The following is a 17208-nucleotide window of genomic DNA, read 5'->3' on the forward strand; positions in this document are numbered from 1 at the left end:
TTCAGCAATTTCTAATGACCTTGCCCTTTGGCTATACCTACCTTAAAAACCTGACCCCAGCACAATCTAGTTTTTCCCATCCTACATTTTTGGCAGCTGAGCACTGCTAGAGAAAAATCACAACTTGACCTCATTTAGATCTAATACTATATGTCCTTTAGGTTCTAAGTCAATATTTTCATGGCACTTAGAATGCTACTGCTTCCTTTTAATACTTTGGGGTTTTTAGAGAATTTGCAAAATGAGGCAAAGCCTGGACCATTAGTAACAATGGCCACTTTTAAATCCCTTCATATCCTAGGTACTCTTCATAGCTATTTCTTATATTTTATCAACGAGACATACACAACTTTTGTTTTTGTTTTAATTTATTATGTGCAGTTTCAAGTGAACGTTAAAACATCACACAGACAAACCACAGAAGCTTTAGATATAGTACTGACTGGTTTTAAAACAAAAACAAGGGAGAGGTAAATGATCATTTTACACACATTCCTCATCTCTAATTGTAAATCTCATTACACAAAGATATTATCAGCACACACAAGCCTAATTCCTTATAAAGTCAAGCAGCAAGATGACAATGCGTCATAGAACAGCACAGAACGTTTCCTTTAAGGAACTACAGCAGCACTTGTTGAATGGTTATGCATAGGACTGACTTGGAGGGTAAATGTTAAAACATTCTTCATAAAACAGGCATTACATGGACACTAACAAATGGAAAATGTAACTTTTAATAGTATAAGATAAAATGCTACTCTTTATGCATTAAGTTAAAAACTATAGGATACTTTTAAAAGCAGATGATACAAGGTGCTTTAATTCTAGACCCATGACAAAGCTCTATTCTCCTAGTTGTTTGAAAGGCTATAACCACTGTGTACTGCTCATTGGCTTTTTAAAGTCAACTTCAAATATAAAAACATTTGAAGTTTACCATTCAAAATCTAAAGTTGCCTTGGTTACTTCTTACATATTAAAATACATCCTTTAAGAAAAAGTGACTATTAAAAAAGATTGCGTCATTCACTTAAAATAATGTCAAAAATTGTTGTTTTTAAAAGCAAAATGCTCTACTTTCAAATCTTTCAACTCATGTTGTTTTAAACTGTCATAAATACAAAACAATATATTTTTCCAAACATTCAGTAAAATAACATCTTGAAACTGTTTTTAAACCAAACAGTATCTAAAGAATGGGTCAGCAAATCTGGAAATTGGCTGTGGACCATGCAACAATGTATTTTTTCCACCATGACAATGTCATTATAGAGTTCACTAGATGAATCCCATTTTTAGCTTGATGTAAATATTAGAAACCTCACTTAACAGTAATACAGAAATATTTAGTGTTATTTTGGCATTTAAATCAGAGCAATGCTACCAATACAATTGATATAGGCAATTTTCACAAAAATTTCAGAGGCAAAAGAAGAAAGGGAATGATTGAGGAATGGCTGATTAATTAGGAGGGAATGAAACCAACCTAAAGCAATTTCAGAATTAATCCTCAAAAAATGGCGTATTTTATCACAATCATTTTTTGTGAGAATTCATATAAGAGTCTAATACCTGTATATGTTTTTTATGCTCATAACCTTTTAAACTTTAAAATTAACCACAGGCTGGTCTATCTCCTACTGAGAGATTGCAAATGCACTTGGGATGTATGTAGTTCTGGTAAATTCAGCTACAAAAGCAAAACAGCAACAATAACAGGAAAAAGAACAAGAGAAAAAGAACAGGAACACTATATAACATAAATAATTCTGTGTATGCAACTATTTCTCTCCCTTGTCTTGGTGGCCTTAGAAATATGTAATATGATATGATGTGTGTGTGTTGGGGAAGGTGTCCAGGGAATTTTTTTTCCTAAAGAAAGAAAATTAAAAAGAAAAAAAAATTTTCAAGCAAAGGAATTAATCTGTGTATTTTTCACATTGGCATCAGTGATTTTTTGTTTTTTACTCTCAAGTGAATGTGGGGTATTACTAGGTTTTGGGTTATACTTCTCAAATAAGTTAAGCAGAACATTTCTTAATATTCTGTGAAATAAGATGCTTGAAGCATAAATGTCAATAATGTCAACCTTTACATGGATTAATCTGTACTAATCTGAGGGTGACCCTTGTAGATTTGGGGGGGAGGGTTTATGTAAGCCATCATTCTTTAATACTGCTACAACAGGAAGCTTGCAGCTAAAGTGTTTTTCAGCAACTATTACTATCTAAACCTCAGCTACTCACCATAAAGAAGAATCCACTGCTCAAAATATGAGACAAAAGATTCAATTTAAATGTCCTCCCATTACCAAAAATCTTTTAATATTTTTCATTTTAATGTGATATTTAGTTACTTCTGTCACTGTTTTGTTAATCCCTGGAGTCACATAAAAATAGGAAATTGCATCCAATTATGAATTGAAGACAGAAAGATTGTCTCCCACTCTCAGCTGCTGGGGAGTTTCCCCTAGAAAATAATTAAAATCCAAATTATGCTCTTTGAAATTACTTTCTGCATATCCAAAGACCTACAATGACAGGTAAAAGTACAACTCTTTCATCAGGAATACAACTTGGGGTAGATCAAATGAACTGTTAATAAATAAACAAAACCATCAGCATGAAGTATGAGGTATCAAACATAAAAATAGAGGTGATATTTTATGATGACTAGTTCTTGAGAAACAAAAGTTAAAATACAGGATTAAAAAAAGAACTTGGAATAATAAAATAAATTGGCTTTGCAATTCATTCTTGTACAAAGCAGGTAACACTAAAAACTAAACAGGAAGGTTCTTTACCTCATCTCTCTCTTCTCTAGTAAACACTGAGTCCAGAGTTCAGCTCAGACAAACCGGAAACCTGGCAAGAGTCATTTTACAGTTAAGTGGGTATTTTCTCCCACTCTATTTTTTCCTTAATACCAAGCACCTTTGAGGTCTTATCACTGAATTGTTGTTTGTGAAGAAGTATTTTCTCCACAACACATGCCTTAAGCATGAAGTCCTCCCATACAAAGGGAGTAACAAATCCTCCTCTTCCTAACACAGAAGATATTTCTTAAATTCCTAAATTACTTCTCTAAACTCTTGACTAAGTTACAGAAAAAAAAAGTATTTCATACATGTTAACTATTTCAACAAAATAAATGTCAGAATTAAGTTCCCCAATAAATAATTGCATTAGTAGAAAGAAAAATAAATTTACGTATATTTTACATTTTTAATCTAATCTGAGATAACATCAACTGTTAAGATGCATTGTTTTATGCATCACTAAGAAAGAACACTGTCCAATTCAACTATGACACAATGCTTTATCATGTAAAATGTTTATTTTATTTTTACTGAAAGAGCTTTTAGTGGTAAACAGATTTTTATCACATAAATATGGTGCATATGTAAAAAAAATATGTGAGATAAATTGGTTAATTTATAACTATAATTTCATATTCTGAGTTCAACTTCTCTGAATCACTTTTCAAATCACAAGCATGGATGTGCGCATTTTTCCACACAGCACTGCCCCCAGGGCCACCAAGACTATCAGTGAGGCAGCATGTCTTAAAAGAGTGCACCACCACTGTCTTCAGCTTCATGTCAGCAGGAAGCTTTGGACAAAACGATGTTTGATGCTTTAACAACAGTCCTGCTCGATGCATAAAGCAGTCACACCAAGCTCTCGTTGCTTTGAATTTTGTTTCATCTATTCCAAAGGTTTTGGCAATTTCTCCTGCTTTCAACTGCACTGCTTGGCGTGTGATAGGCAATCCTTTTGCACGTCTTACTGACAAAATTTAGCACAGCTTCATCTACTTGTGGATATCTTCCTTTCTTAGGTCCTGTAAAGCATTTTGTTGTTGCTTTGCAAGAAAATATGGAATTGCAGTCAATCCTCCAACAACAAATATTTGCTTCACTAATATCGAATGTATGCCCTGCTGCTCTGCTCCCATGCTTTTCTGTATACACAACTTTTCGTTTTAATGCTGAATCATAGTGTAATCTTTTTGAAGACATTTCTGAATAGCAATTAAATCCAACAACACACAACTCAGTTAAAATGATGACACTATAACCAATTTCACACAGGCACAGGCCAGGATAATTACATCATGACTTATTATCACCTGGTTGACAGCAAATGGAAGATGCATCCCAATTTCAGACAAGTTAAAATACGAAGAAATATGTACATTTTAGAACCGATAAAATAGGATTTTTCAAGCCTGTAAGGTTTCTCAGGTTCACACCAGTGCAAGTATAATAACCTCAAGAGCTAAGGAATAAGCATATAAGTAGAAAGCTAGTGAAGCCAAGATTATCTTTAAGATGATATTTGCAATGGTCCAATTTGGTTTTAATTCCCTTTATTTTTATATGGCTTACATGTAAATCTTTTTTTTTTTTTTTAATTTGACTTAAAATCCAAGTGCAAATGTTCTTCAATCTTTTATTAAATTTCAAGACCATGTCACTAAATGCAGAGATTCCCAATCACTGCCTTTCATCATTCACTGATAAAGGACTGTGTCTGGGGGTCAGTGGCCTTCATCTGCAGGTGCCCTCCTTTGGCGAGCTGATCTGATCCTGTGTGGAGAGTACAGAGTATCTTCTTCTGTTTCAGATCCTGAAGGCTCAGGATCTCCTTCTTGGGATCCTGTGTCTCCCACCAGTTCCCGCAGAAACTTGAATTTAGATAAAAAAAGATGCCATACAAAATACCAACCTAAAGAGAGACAAAAACATTAAGAAAAATTATTAGACATGATGTTGTCAATTCAGAACATACCCGTTGGGTACAGTACAGAAAATAAATATAGGTGATGAAAATACATCTCTATATAATAAATATTTATTAAGTATTTACTATGTGTAAGACATAACGGTAAACTCTGAGATTACACACTGGTGGTAAAAACAAACAATTTGTGTCCTCATGGAATTTAGAATCTAAGCTTGGCCCACCTACATTTAAACTATAATGAGATTATGACACCTAGTAAAAGTGTTTATTATATTCCAACCAATTTTTGCAGAGCATTTTTCTGGGGAAGAAAACATTTTCCTACTTACTGGGACATTCAATGCTATTTACCAAAAGCAAGTTTGCTTCAATCAGAATACCAAACACACTAAATTGCAGGAATCAGCTGTACTATGGTGAAAACTAAGTCAAGATCAAGCTATTTGTAAGTTTCTAGAAAAAATAAATTTTCACAGAAAATAAACATTTCTTTACTTTCCATGATTAAGGAATAAAGCCAGAGAACCAATATCTTATGTTCAAGACTGTAAAAATACAATATTTTTATGTCTTTCCTTAAAAAAAATACTAACCAAGTTTTGTTTGTTTTTACAAGGAGTTTGAAGTTTAAGTTTTTGATGCTTGCTAATAAGAAATAAACATTAATTAATAAAGGAAGGCACAAGATAAAACCTCTGAACCCATAAACATTAAGTGCATAAAATAAAATAAATCATTGTAACAAAATTTTTCATGCTAATGTGTTTTCTTGATGTCTCCTATTTTAAATTCACTGATATCATTAAAAAAGCAATGGACCAAAACATATACTGATGACTAGCATTTCATAAAACCAAAAATCCATCCAGCTTTTCTACCTCAGTATCATCACACTGCAACCAAGATGAATGGCCAAGATGAATGGTCACTTTAAGGAAATTTCTAATTTAACTTGTTTCTTTCTCACAATCTCAGAAAAAGGGATTAAAATAATCACCTTGACATTTAAAAGACTAACTTCAGAGATTTATACCATTTCTCAAGTATTATTTCAAGCTTGAATGCTGAGTGCTAAATGTAACATGGCAAGAATATATTTTGAACAACTGAGTGTTTGAAGAAAGCACTTAATTTTGTAAAATAACATATTTTAATGGAATCCCAAATTACCATGCTCTCCCTTCACCTGAAATTCTTTGCAAAATAGGCACAGCAAATTAGCAGAAAACACTGGAGAAGGAGTCAGGAGATACGGTTTGGACAGAAGGCTTACAGAGCTATTGGGAGGAATAAATGAGAAGGTACCCAAAGGGTTTAGGTGCCGGCACCAAGGAAGGGTTCTACAAAATGTTCTGTGACATGAACTGTGGTGGATCCTGAGTCCTGGGATCTGAGGTAACTTCCATTCTGTTGGTTTTCAGAAAATTATCTTTTTTAAGAGATACAATTCACCCATTCAAAGTATACAATTCAGCGATTTTTAGAACATGCACAGGTTGCGCAACCATCTCAATTATCTAATTCTAGAATATTTTCATTACCCCTCCTCCCCTGCCCAAGATGCCCCATGCCCATTAGCAGTCACTCCTCATTCCCCCAGGCCCCCATGTCTCTATGGTTTTGCCTCTTCTGGGCTTTTCATATAAATGGAATCATACAATATGTGGCCTTTTGCGTCTGGCTTCTTTCACTCAGTGTAATGTTTTCCAGATTCATCCATGTTGTAATTTATCAGTATTTCATTGCTTTTTATTATTGAATAGTATTTCACTGTATGGATATACCACATTTTGTTTATTTATCAGTTAATGGGCATTCGGGTTGTTTCCACTTTGGGACTATTACAAATCAATAAAGTTTTCACCCTTCAGCTGTTATGAACATTCATGTTCAAGGTTGTGTGTGAACACAGGCTTTCATTTCTCTTGGTTAGAGACCTAGGAGTGGAATTGCTAGATCATATGGCAATTCTATGTTCAACTGTTTGTGGAACTGCCAAACTACTGTCTACAGCAACTGTGCCATTTCACATTCCCACCAGCAATGTATGAGGTTCCAACTTCTCTATGTTCTCAACAACACTTGTTTCTATCTCTTTTTAATTATAGCCACCCATCCTAGTAGGTGTGAGGTGGTATCTCATTGCTGTTTTGACATGCAATATCCCTGATGACTAATGAATAAAGTTGATCATCTGCATAATCTTCTTTAGAGAAATATCTGTTCAAATTCTTTGTGCATACTCTAATTGGGTCATTTGTCTTTTTTATTACCGAGTTGTAAGAGTTCTTTATATATTCCAGGTACAAATCCCTTAATCAGGATATAGGATTTGCCAATATTTGCTCCCATTCTGTGCACTGTCTTTTCACTTTCTTGCTAGCATCTTTTGAAACACAAAAGTTTTTAATTTTGAAGAAATCCAATTTCTCTACATCTTCTTTGGTTACTTGTGCTTTTGGGGTCATACCTAATAAACCATTGCCTAATCCAAGATCTCAAAGATTTACACCTATTTCTTTTAAGAGTTTTATAGTTTTAGCTCTTTCATTTAGGTCTTTGATCCACTGTAGTTTTTTCTTTTTGTTTTGTTGTTGTCATTGTTTTTTGTTGGTTTTGATCTTGGCTGCAAAAAGCCTGAATGTTTTCATTTGGTTTACCACTAGAGGGCTGCAAGGTAGCTGATTAAAAAGATGCCTCCTGACTGGAGGGAGGGTCTCAGGCAGAAGCCTGGATGCCAGGGGAATGCGGGGCATGGGGCAGAGGTAGGGGGCAAAGGCCTCTGGCCTCCAGAGGCTCCTAGTCGTGCTTGAGGGTGAGCCTTGTGAAGAGATACTTGCCCAGCCTGGTGAGCAGGACAGCCAGCCTGTCAGGGTTGGTCAGGTGGTCGCCTATCTTCTTGATGAACTTTACCTCCTCATCTAGGAAATGGCTCTCTAGGAAGTCAGAGATGAGCATCTGTGTTGGTAGAACCCAGGGCATGCAGATCCAAAAGGGCCAGGGCAGCTTCCATGGTGCCCACTCATCTTAGGACAGCTCCTGCACATCCTGGAAGAGGGCATGGCTGTTGCACTGGTTTTGCATCTTTAAGAGATGCTTGGTGCCTTCGTGCTTCTCCTTGGCCAACTTGTAGAAGAAACGACCTATACCCTTCCAGGCCACATCTTCATGGTCAAAATAGAAGCCCAGAGAGAGGTAGGTATACAAAGGTCACAGATGCATATTGACCAGGGGGTTGATGGAGGCCTCCACTTCAGCAGAATAATTTTGACAGATCTGGGAGTTCACAGTTAGTTGACAATGAGGAGTTAACCACACAAAAAAAAGTTGTTAGCTGATCCTGGAAGCAAAAGATGGCTATGAAGATGGTCCTGGAGTTGCAACTGAAGAGATAATTGGAGGGTGGCCCATGGCTGAAGAAATGGGGGCATAGTCCTCAGGTGTATTCCATATAAACACTGTTGAAGCAAGCGACAGATCTGTGGGACCACCAGGCCTGCTCACCATCTGTAGCTAACTTTTGTATGTGGTGTGAGGGATGGATCCTAATTTGTACTTTTGTGGGTGGATGTCTAGTTTTCCCAGCACCCTTTGTTGAAAAAATATTCTTTCCCCCATTGAATTGTTTTTGTTACCCTTGTTGAAAAACCAATGGACCATAAATGTATGGGTTTTTTTCTGGACTCTCAATTTATTCCATTGATCTATATGTCTATCCTTAGGCTAGTACCACACAGTCTTGATTGCTGTAGCTTTGTAGTGAGTTTTAAAATTGGGAAGCCTGAGTTTTCCAACTTTGCTCTTCTTTCTCAAGACTGTTTAGGCTATTCTAGGTCCCTTGCATTTGTATATGAATCTTAGAATTAGCTTGTCAATTTCTACAAGAACGGTAGCCAGAATTTTAAATATCCAGTGCCATTAATTGGTCTAAATTAATAATGCCAGTTGATTTCAACAGATACTGAAGAAAACTTCTCTGACTTTTAGGTTAGGTTAGAGAAGTTAATCTAAAATTTAAAAGAACTTATTTGCCCAAGGTCTTTGCTACATGGAGTTTATAAAGATGACTTTGCCATCAGAGAAATTATAATCTAGCTCACAGATGATAGTCTTGATCTCATAAAGAGCAAAGATTCCAACAGCAACAAAAAATGTATGAAATAACCATGAAGAATAGTAAGAGAGGGGACTGACGGAATTCTTACTGAAAAGGGACTACGGTAAAGGCTGGCGCCATTGGGGTTCCAACCATAAACCACTCTAGGGCACCTGGGATAGTTAAAATAAAGCCAAGTCTACCAGCACAGAAATCTACAAAAAAAGGAACTGCGGGTAACTGTGGTGGACAGAGTCCTGGCAGATGTAACAGCATCTAGCTAGATCACAGACTCTCTCTTTGTTAAACAAAATGAATAAAAGTTAATTTTAAAAAATCACTGGCAGTGACCAAACAATATAAGGGATTTGGTATCAAGTCGAATGACAGAATGCGGTGGACCATGAGAGAAACTCGAGAGTCTGGAGCAGCAAATTATGGCTGCTATCTCCACACTCACCACTCCCTTCCCTCACCCACACCAGCTGAAACATTCCAACTCCCAGTATCTCTTTACTTTTTAATCTCAGATCTGGAGATAAGCAAACTTGGAAGGAATGTCAATTGTTTCTATTCTGCCTGGGTGTTGGGGTATGTGGAGGGGAGAGAAGAAGCTTTCCACAAAAAAACTATGAAGTAGAGAATACCCCTAACAGAGACATAGCATACCCCTAATATAGAAACTAAGAGGGGTCCTTCAGTGTCAGATACAACAGCTAAACAGATAGTCACTAGGTACAGTAACTAGACATGGAAATAATAGCTAACTTTTTTTTAAACCATGATACAGATACTGTGAGGAAATGCTTTGCACATATGTTATTCAATGTAACTGAACTGTTCTGTCACCTACTTCTGAAATGCCATACTTCCTGTAGCTGATTCAGTTTCAGGCCCTGAGCTATTAATATTTATCTTTAAATCCTACAGTATTTTACTTGTACTGATCTTATGACAAATACAAAGAAGAAAGTCGCATACATAGCTCATTTCCTGTTATTTTAATAAAGCAGCTTTTAGTTCAAGTAATAGAAACCCCAAGACCTACTTTAAAGAACAAAAAAAGGGGAATTTGTTACAAGCTGACAAGAGAGTGTCTCACAGAGCCCATGGGAGGAAGTGACCTCACCAGGGGCTAGAACTAGAAGAAAGCTCTGGTGAACTGAGGTCATTTTCTCAGCATTGTCTGTTTCTCTCTGCATGCTTTGTCTCACTCTCCTCTTTGCTTCTTTTTGCACACAGCTATCCCTCCCCTCCCCCTCTATCATTTCTTGGTTCATATTCTCAAAACACAACAAGATAAAACAAAACCACAGCCTAGGATCTCTGTTCCAACTTGGGTCAAGTGTCAGTCACTGCCAGAACCAGTCTGCTTTACCTGAGGGCAGGGACAGGTATGTGAATGTGGCTGTAGGGCCTACACCTGAAAGTCAAAAGGCAGTTTTTAGAGATTGGAAGGGAGCAATTTGGATAGTCAGGAAAAAGATGCCCAATATAGATGTCTCCTTTAACCTTATTGGGCAATAGGCTCCTGGAGGACAATTTTCACTAGAGAAGTCACTCAAAAAAAGAAAAAGAAAAAAAAAAATACCCCAGAACTAAGCAAATTCATTTGTTGGATAAAATCTGACCAAAATCTTTGGTCTTCCTGGGCTCTACTGCTAATCTTTGAAAACCGCTACACAATGTGACATATGATGAAGGTACACGATGATAAAGGTCTTCAACCTCTTCAGCACAACCACTTGGAGATGGGGAAGACAAGTGGGGATCAGAATGGGGTAGAAGTCATAGTCTCTCTTTTAGGGAAAAGAGCACCCATAAACGTAAGGTAAGGCAAAAGCATTTATTATCCAATGGAATCACCCTAGTTAAAGATATGTGATATGTTGCGGCCATTAAAAGAATGATCACCTAAGCTGCCTACCCATCAGAATCTGCTAGGGAGCTCTTTAAAAGCTATAGTTTACCAACTTCGCATCCCTGAAATCCCAAATGAATTTCTAGGGATGGTGCTGTAAGAAAGGAATAAGTTTCGTTTTCACATAGAGACAGCATGGAATAAGGGAAATGGAGGCAAAACCAGTTTAAACAAGCCCCAGACAAAGAGAAGAGAGAATCTGCCTGATGTAAAGAGACATGAGGTAGTATCAGAGGCGGGAACTCACAGCAAAAAAATAAAAATTTGGGGGGGGATTGGCTAATCAGTTCAAAATCTTAATAATGAGCTAGTTGGCTCTCTGGGATTGGCTGTACAAATTAAAATCTCAAAAGATGAATTAGTTAGTGTTCTCGGATAGGCTGTAACCTCTGTAGTACCCAGTCAATGGGGAAACAGGGGAGGGACTTGCGAATTAGGAGTAGGGGATTTAAACATCGCCATTCTCTTCCTCTGGCGCGCCAGCCTCCCGCGTGTTTGGCTGGACGCCCCATCTTGCAAGATTGTAAATAAATTCTTTTCTCCTCCAGAACCGAGAGAGCGTTTATTCCCTTACAGGTACCACTTTATTTCCGACAACTTGGGGGCTCGTCCGGGATCCAAAGCTTCGGAGGGGGACCCCCGAGGTGGACAAAGGGAAGGCGCGCCCCGCTGATTGAGCGGTCTCGGACTCCGCCATTGGGGGCCCATCTCCGGCAGCTAAAGGGCCCGAGACCAGATGCTTGAATCTGCTGGTTGTGGATGAGAAAAGGGGGAAATGAAAAGGCCTGCCTCTGGTTAACCAGGCAACTCCGTGCACGGACCAAGGTAAGGAAAGAAATATTATATTACCTTGGTGGTTAAAGCATTCTGAGAGTCTAGGGCTGATCCTGAGGGAAAGATGCCCAAACAAGACTCAGAATGGGGACATTCTGATGAGCCTAGAGCTGATCCTAAGGGAAAGATGCTCAGGCAAGACTCAGAATGGGGAATAGAGGCAGTCAGCCGGCTGGGAATAAAGGGAAGGGGGTACCTTTAGGGTCCCTGGGGAACATTCCTCTAAATAATCCATTGGGAAACATGTTAAAACATTGGGCTAAAAGTAATTGGACCAAGGGAAAGGGTAAAAGAAAACGATCAAATATTATTGTTATGTTTAGACAAAAAAAAAAAAAAAAAAAAAAAGGCATTTTGCTGCCAAATATATTCTGGCCAAAATATAAGGCAGATAAGAGTTGGCTTTGTGCTGACCTCGTGTGTCATGTTAATAAAAATAAACCTTTTTCCAAGGCAGAATTGAACTGTGCCATGTGGTGGCTGCAGGAAAAAAAAAAGAAACTAAAACCTGGGATAAGCATTCCCCCACCTTATGGTTTCCCCTCCCCCACTGGGGCGGGAACCATTAAAGCCTGGGGTTTTAGTGGAAGCAGTCTATGCCCCCAGGCAATTGAAGAGCCAGTTAATGCTGACTGCTCCAGTAATTACAACCCACCAAAAGTTAAGAAAAAAAAAAAAAAATGGAGAGATTTCCAAAAGTTTCTGTTTCTAAAGGCTCTTAAAGAAAGAAAGGTAAGAATCATTAATAAAAAGCCTAGCAAGGCTAGCTGAATAACAATTAACTTAATTCTTAAACTCTGGTTTATGTAAATATCCCTTTCTTGGGAGAAGAAAGGGAAATGGGAAAGAGGGCGGCTATGAGAGAGAGAGACTGCATCCACCTAAAATAAAATTGGCTGTACCCATATCCCCAAAGAACGATGAAAGTTGAGGTCTGAAGTCAAGTGGTCTCAGGCTGGGAGAGTGGAGTGGCCCACATGCATGAAAAGGGTGAGTTTGCCCTGGGGGTTGAGGGTGGGCCTTCCGCCTCAATGCTCTAGAAAAGTTTTGCCGCCTCAGGACCCAGAGGGTGGAGCACATTCCCAGGGGAATGCGAAAAGCCTGGCTGCCACCCCACTGTTCAGAGAAGGCAGAGCCTTTACCCCGAAGAGGCAGAGTCTGGGTGGCACCCCGATGTTTAAGAAGGGTGGGGCCAAAAAGGTAATCTCCCCAACATCACCCCAGACTTTGAAAAGAAAAGGGCTGCCACAAAAGCCTCTAAAAAGGGTTGGACTCCCACTCCCTCAAGCCCCAAGAATACAATGTCATTCTGTTAATAACTCAGACTTTAAAAGGTCAGTTATATAAAGGAATTTTAGCCTAATATTCAGAGAAGATCCAAAAATCGATGAATGGCTGAATAAGCCATTAGAGGAAATATTCAGAGAGTCAACAAGCCAGGGAGGAAACAGACAAAAGTGAGATAGAAAAGTAATTGGAGCAGTTTAAAAAAAAAAAAAAGGAGGAAGGGAATTTGTAGCATGGGGTTTGTGTGATTCTCTATTCATATACTTATGTGGGGCTAAACAGGTATTAATAAATACATTTACATATTTTAGTATGCTGTGTAATTAAGTCTAAGGCATGTGGAAGCTACATTTAAAGTCCCTTAATGTGTGTATCAGGGTATACAGGAAGTTATATGCACATTTTTTAGGACTGTATTTGGATGCATTCTGAGAGTTAAAACTTCATGAATCTAATGGGAGTTTAAGTTGTATGTTTACACAGGAATGTGGGATAGTTGTATTTGTATGTAATAAAAGCATGTAATATAATTACGTAGGAGTCTTTCAAACTGAAAGTTTGTCAGTGTGTAATTTAAAACTTGGCAAAAATTTCCTGTGTACTCATCTATAGTAAACTGAAGCTATTTCTTTGTGTCTTTATAGCATATACTAGTTTGTGTGTACTCTAAAGCTGGGCAATTGTGTGCAGTTTCACAATAGTGTGAAAAATGAAAAAAAAAAAGTGAGAAAAACTGTGTAAAAGTTTTCTATGTATGTGTAACAGTAGTGTATTGGCTATACATGCTTGTAAATGGGAATGTATGTCTGTTTCATATGGTTATGAGTGTGTATATGAGTTATATGTGTCTGTGTTCCAGATATATGAGACTGTGTATTCTTGTAAAAAGCAGTATAATTTTTCTGATATATTTTGGGCAAAAGCAAAAGGTCCATACTCAAAGTGCAAGTAAATGTTCCTATAAAAGGGTTTAAGGTTCACTAAAGCTGAATTAAACAAACTTAGAACAGTGAATGGTTCATATCTCTTCCCAGGTCTCCATTTGGTAATGCCAGGTTGCTATCTTAACATTGAGTCTAATAGGAATAAAGACACCACATATATTGTCAAATACTACACACCAAGGCTTGTCCTCCTCTCCCTGGAGAGTGGGTTTTTACTCATCTAACAGCAAAACTTGTGTGTATGTTCAGGGTATGCATATATGTGAATCACGTATATTCAAGCATCACTAAACTAGGTGTACTAAAAACTGAATTTTAAGTTAGCATTTAAGAGTGGTAAGCCTTTTTATGTTCATTAATCTTAGGTTATTGTAAATTATAGTTGTCCTTTAGTCTAATTGTTCCAGCCCGAAATGTTGGTAAGTTCTTGCTGCTCTTCATGCACATGACTTCAGGAGTGTCTGTACCTAAAGCAGGTATTAGCAGTTTTACACTAGGGGAGTCATTAGAGGGGTGCAAGCCATGTGTAATTTAGTACTTAGGCAATTATAAGGTGTAGGCCTTTGGTTTTTTGGTTTGCCTTTCCCCAGGAGGACTGGAGAGCTCCCCTCCCTAGACACAAAGGATCTTTTTCTTAAGAATTATATACTGGCCTTGTCTTCTACTTTATCATCTCTCAGGCACCGTGGACTGTTGGCTCAGACCCCGCCTCTTGAATTTGCTGCCCATCGACATCAGCCTGGCAGCTGGGTTCTGATCCAGTCGTGGAAAGAATCCAAACTTCAACCGATCTGGGAAGGACCCTATCAAGTCTTGCTGACAACTAAGACGGCAGTCCGAACGGCAGAAAGAGGCTGGACTCATTACACACGAGTGAAGGGACCGGTGCTTGAACCAGACGATAAGTATCCAGCAACTCAACCTGAATCCTGGGAAGTGACTCCTACCTCAGATCCCCTAAGGATCACCTTAAATAGGCAACAGTTGAAAGAACATACTAGGAGGGAGGAAGAGCTGGATTAAACCCTATGTTTGCATTGTGCTCTGTGTATAGCTTAATGATGAAATTGCTTATACTGATCATAATGTTCTATATTCAAGGAGTAACAGGTTCTGCTAAGCTGGTTATAAGTGTAGTCAAAGGCTTAAAGTCTCAAACTGTACAATTTGATGTCTGTCAAGTAATGAGCTGTAAAAATCTAAAACATCAGCAACAACTGAGGAAGGAATATAAGCATTTATGTAAGCAGACTGTTCAAGTAGAAAGCAAGATTGTTGGGGAGCAAACATTTGAGAGTATAACTTATGAGACACCTAACCCCTGTTATTCTTGGAACACTGCTTGGTGGACCACACAGTATGAGGGATGGGTCTTAACCCAGGTTGAAGGAAAAACCATTAAGGAAAACTTGGCTGGAATTTAACTCTCCAGTACAAATTGACCCCAAGGTCATTAGAATACTTAAGGCCAAAGACTTAAAGCAAACCACAGAAATAGAGACAGGTTATGGAAATACAAATGCCTGGGTAGAATGGGGCAAACATACCATCCAGAGTCTAAACAGAAGTAACTGTTTGCTTGTACAACCAAACAACCCACTGTTCAGATTATGCCCTTCCCCTTGGGGATGAAAAAGCGTGAAAGGGAGTTTAAATGTATAACACTCCTCTTTCAAAATGCTACTCCTGGTGAAAGTTGTAGTACGTTGTCCTCCCTTTTCCCTCCAGTCCAGGAGGGAAGTGTCAAAGCCATACCAGCGTCTCACCTTGGTCCCGGAAACCACTCTGCCTGTCTCTCCAGATGGGAAGAAGGGCTCCAGGATCTTGGTACCATGGCTTTGTGTACACAGGTGTGGAATGTGAGCAAGGATAGTACTGGCAACTTCTCCAGCCTAACTATACCCCGAGCAGACCTCTGGTGGTACTGTGGGAAGGGCATCCTCTGGCCAACACTACCTGAAAGGTGGGGAGGAACCTGTGCTCTGGTTCAATTGGCTATCTCATTTACCCTGGCATTTGAAAGTAATAAAGTACCAACCCAAGGCAAAGGAGAAAAGAAAAATGTACAAAGTGTACCTAGTTCCTTCAATAAAAAATGTTTGTAAATAGTATAGGGGTTCCCCAGAAAGTTCCTAAAGAGTTTAAAGCTAAAAATCAATTAGCTGCAGAATTTAAATCATCCTTATTCTGGTGGGTCACCATCAATAAAAATGTCAATCATCAGCTAAAATTTATCAACTATACCAGGAATGTCATTAAAAAATAGCAGAACAGTTAGATGCCACTAGCCGAATGGCATGGGAGAACAGAATGGCCCTAGACATAACGCTAGCTGAAAAAGGAGGCATCAGTGCTATAGTTGGGGGAAATTGTCGCACATTCATCCCCAATAATACTGCACCTAATGGAACTATCACCAAAGCCCTACAAGGCTTAACAGCCTTATTTCAAAAACTAGAAAAGAATTCTAGCATTAACAACCCACTCATAGAATGGTTGGAAAATTGGTTCGAGAAATGGAAAGGAATTGCAACATCTATTTTAATTTTCCTTATCATTCCAGCCAAAATGTTTATAACAGATGGGTGCTACATAATCCCGTGTGCTCAAAGGCTAGTTCAAAAACCCATCAAAACCACTAGAATCAAAAATAAAAAAAAGATCCCTATGATAAAAAATGTGAAAAAGCCCTTAGCAAATTTGAGAATCTAAAATGTGAAAACTAAAAGTGTTTAAAAAGAAAGAGGAGGGAATCTGTAAGAAAGGAATAAGTTTCGTTTTCACATAGAGACAGCATGGAATAAGGGAAATGGAGGCAAAACCAGTTTAAACAAGCCCCAGACAAAGAGAAGAGAGAATCTGCCTGATGTAAAGAGACATGAGGTAGTATCAGAGGCGGGAACTCACAGCAAAAAATAAAAATTTGGGGGGGGGATTGGCTAATCAGTTCAAAATCTTAATAATGAGCTAGTTGGCTCTCTGGGATTGGCTGTACAAATTAAAATCTCAAAAGATGAATTAGTTAGTGTTCTCGGATAGGCTGTAACCTCTGTAGTACCCAGTCAATGGGGAAACAGGGGAGGGACTTGCGAATTAGGAGTAGGAGATTTAAACATCGCCATTCTCTTCCTCGGGCGCGCCAGCCTTCCTTCCATGTGTTTGGCTGGACGCCCTATCTTGCAAGATAGTAAATAAATTCTTTTCTCCTCCAGAACCGAGAGAGCATTTATTCCCTTACAGGTACCACTTTATTTCCGACAGTGCTTACTCATTTGGTTTGTTTGTTTGTTTGTTTTAAGCTCCCTAAGTGATTCTGATGCACAGGCAGGTTTGGAAAAAACAGATACAGAGCGAAAAGGAAACATGAGAACTGTT

General features: G+C 38.3%; 1 protein-coding gene across 1 annotated transcript in view; it reads right to left on the reverse strand.

Moving 5' to 3' along the window:
* Positions 1 to 366: 366 nt before the first annotated feature.
* The window catches only part of SMIM13 (small integral membrane protein 13), a 33878-nt gene continuing 17036 nt past the window's right edge, over positions 367 to 17208 (reverse strand). The window contains exon 2 of the mRNA XM_037842975.1: positions 367 to 4733. Coding sequence (XP_037698903.1) covers positions 4546 to 4733 — 188 coding nt within the window. The 3' untranslated portion in view covers positions 367 to 4545. The remainder of the gene's footprint in view (positions 4734 to 17208) is intronic.

Source organism: Choloepus didactylus, chromosome 7 (assembly GCF_015220235.1).
Source record: "Choloepus didactylus isolate mChoDid1 chromosome 7, mChoDid1.pri, whole genome shotgun sequence".
NCBI lineage: Eukaryota > Metazoa > Chordata > Mammalia > Pilosa > Megalonychidae > Choloepus > Choloepus didactylus.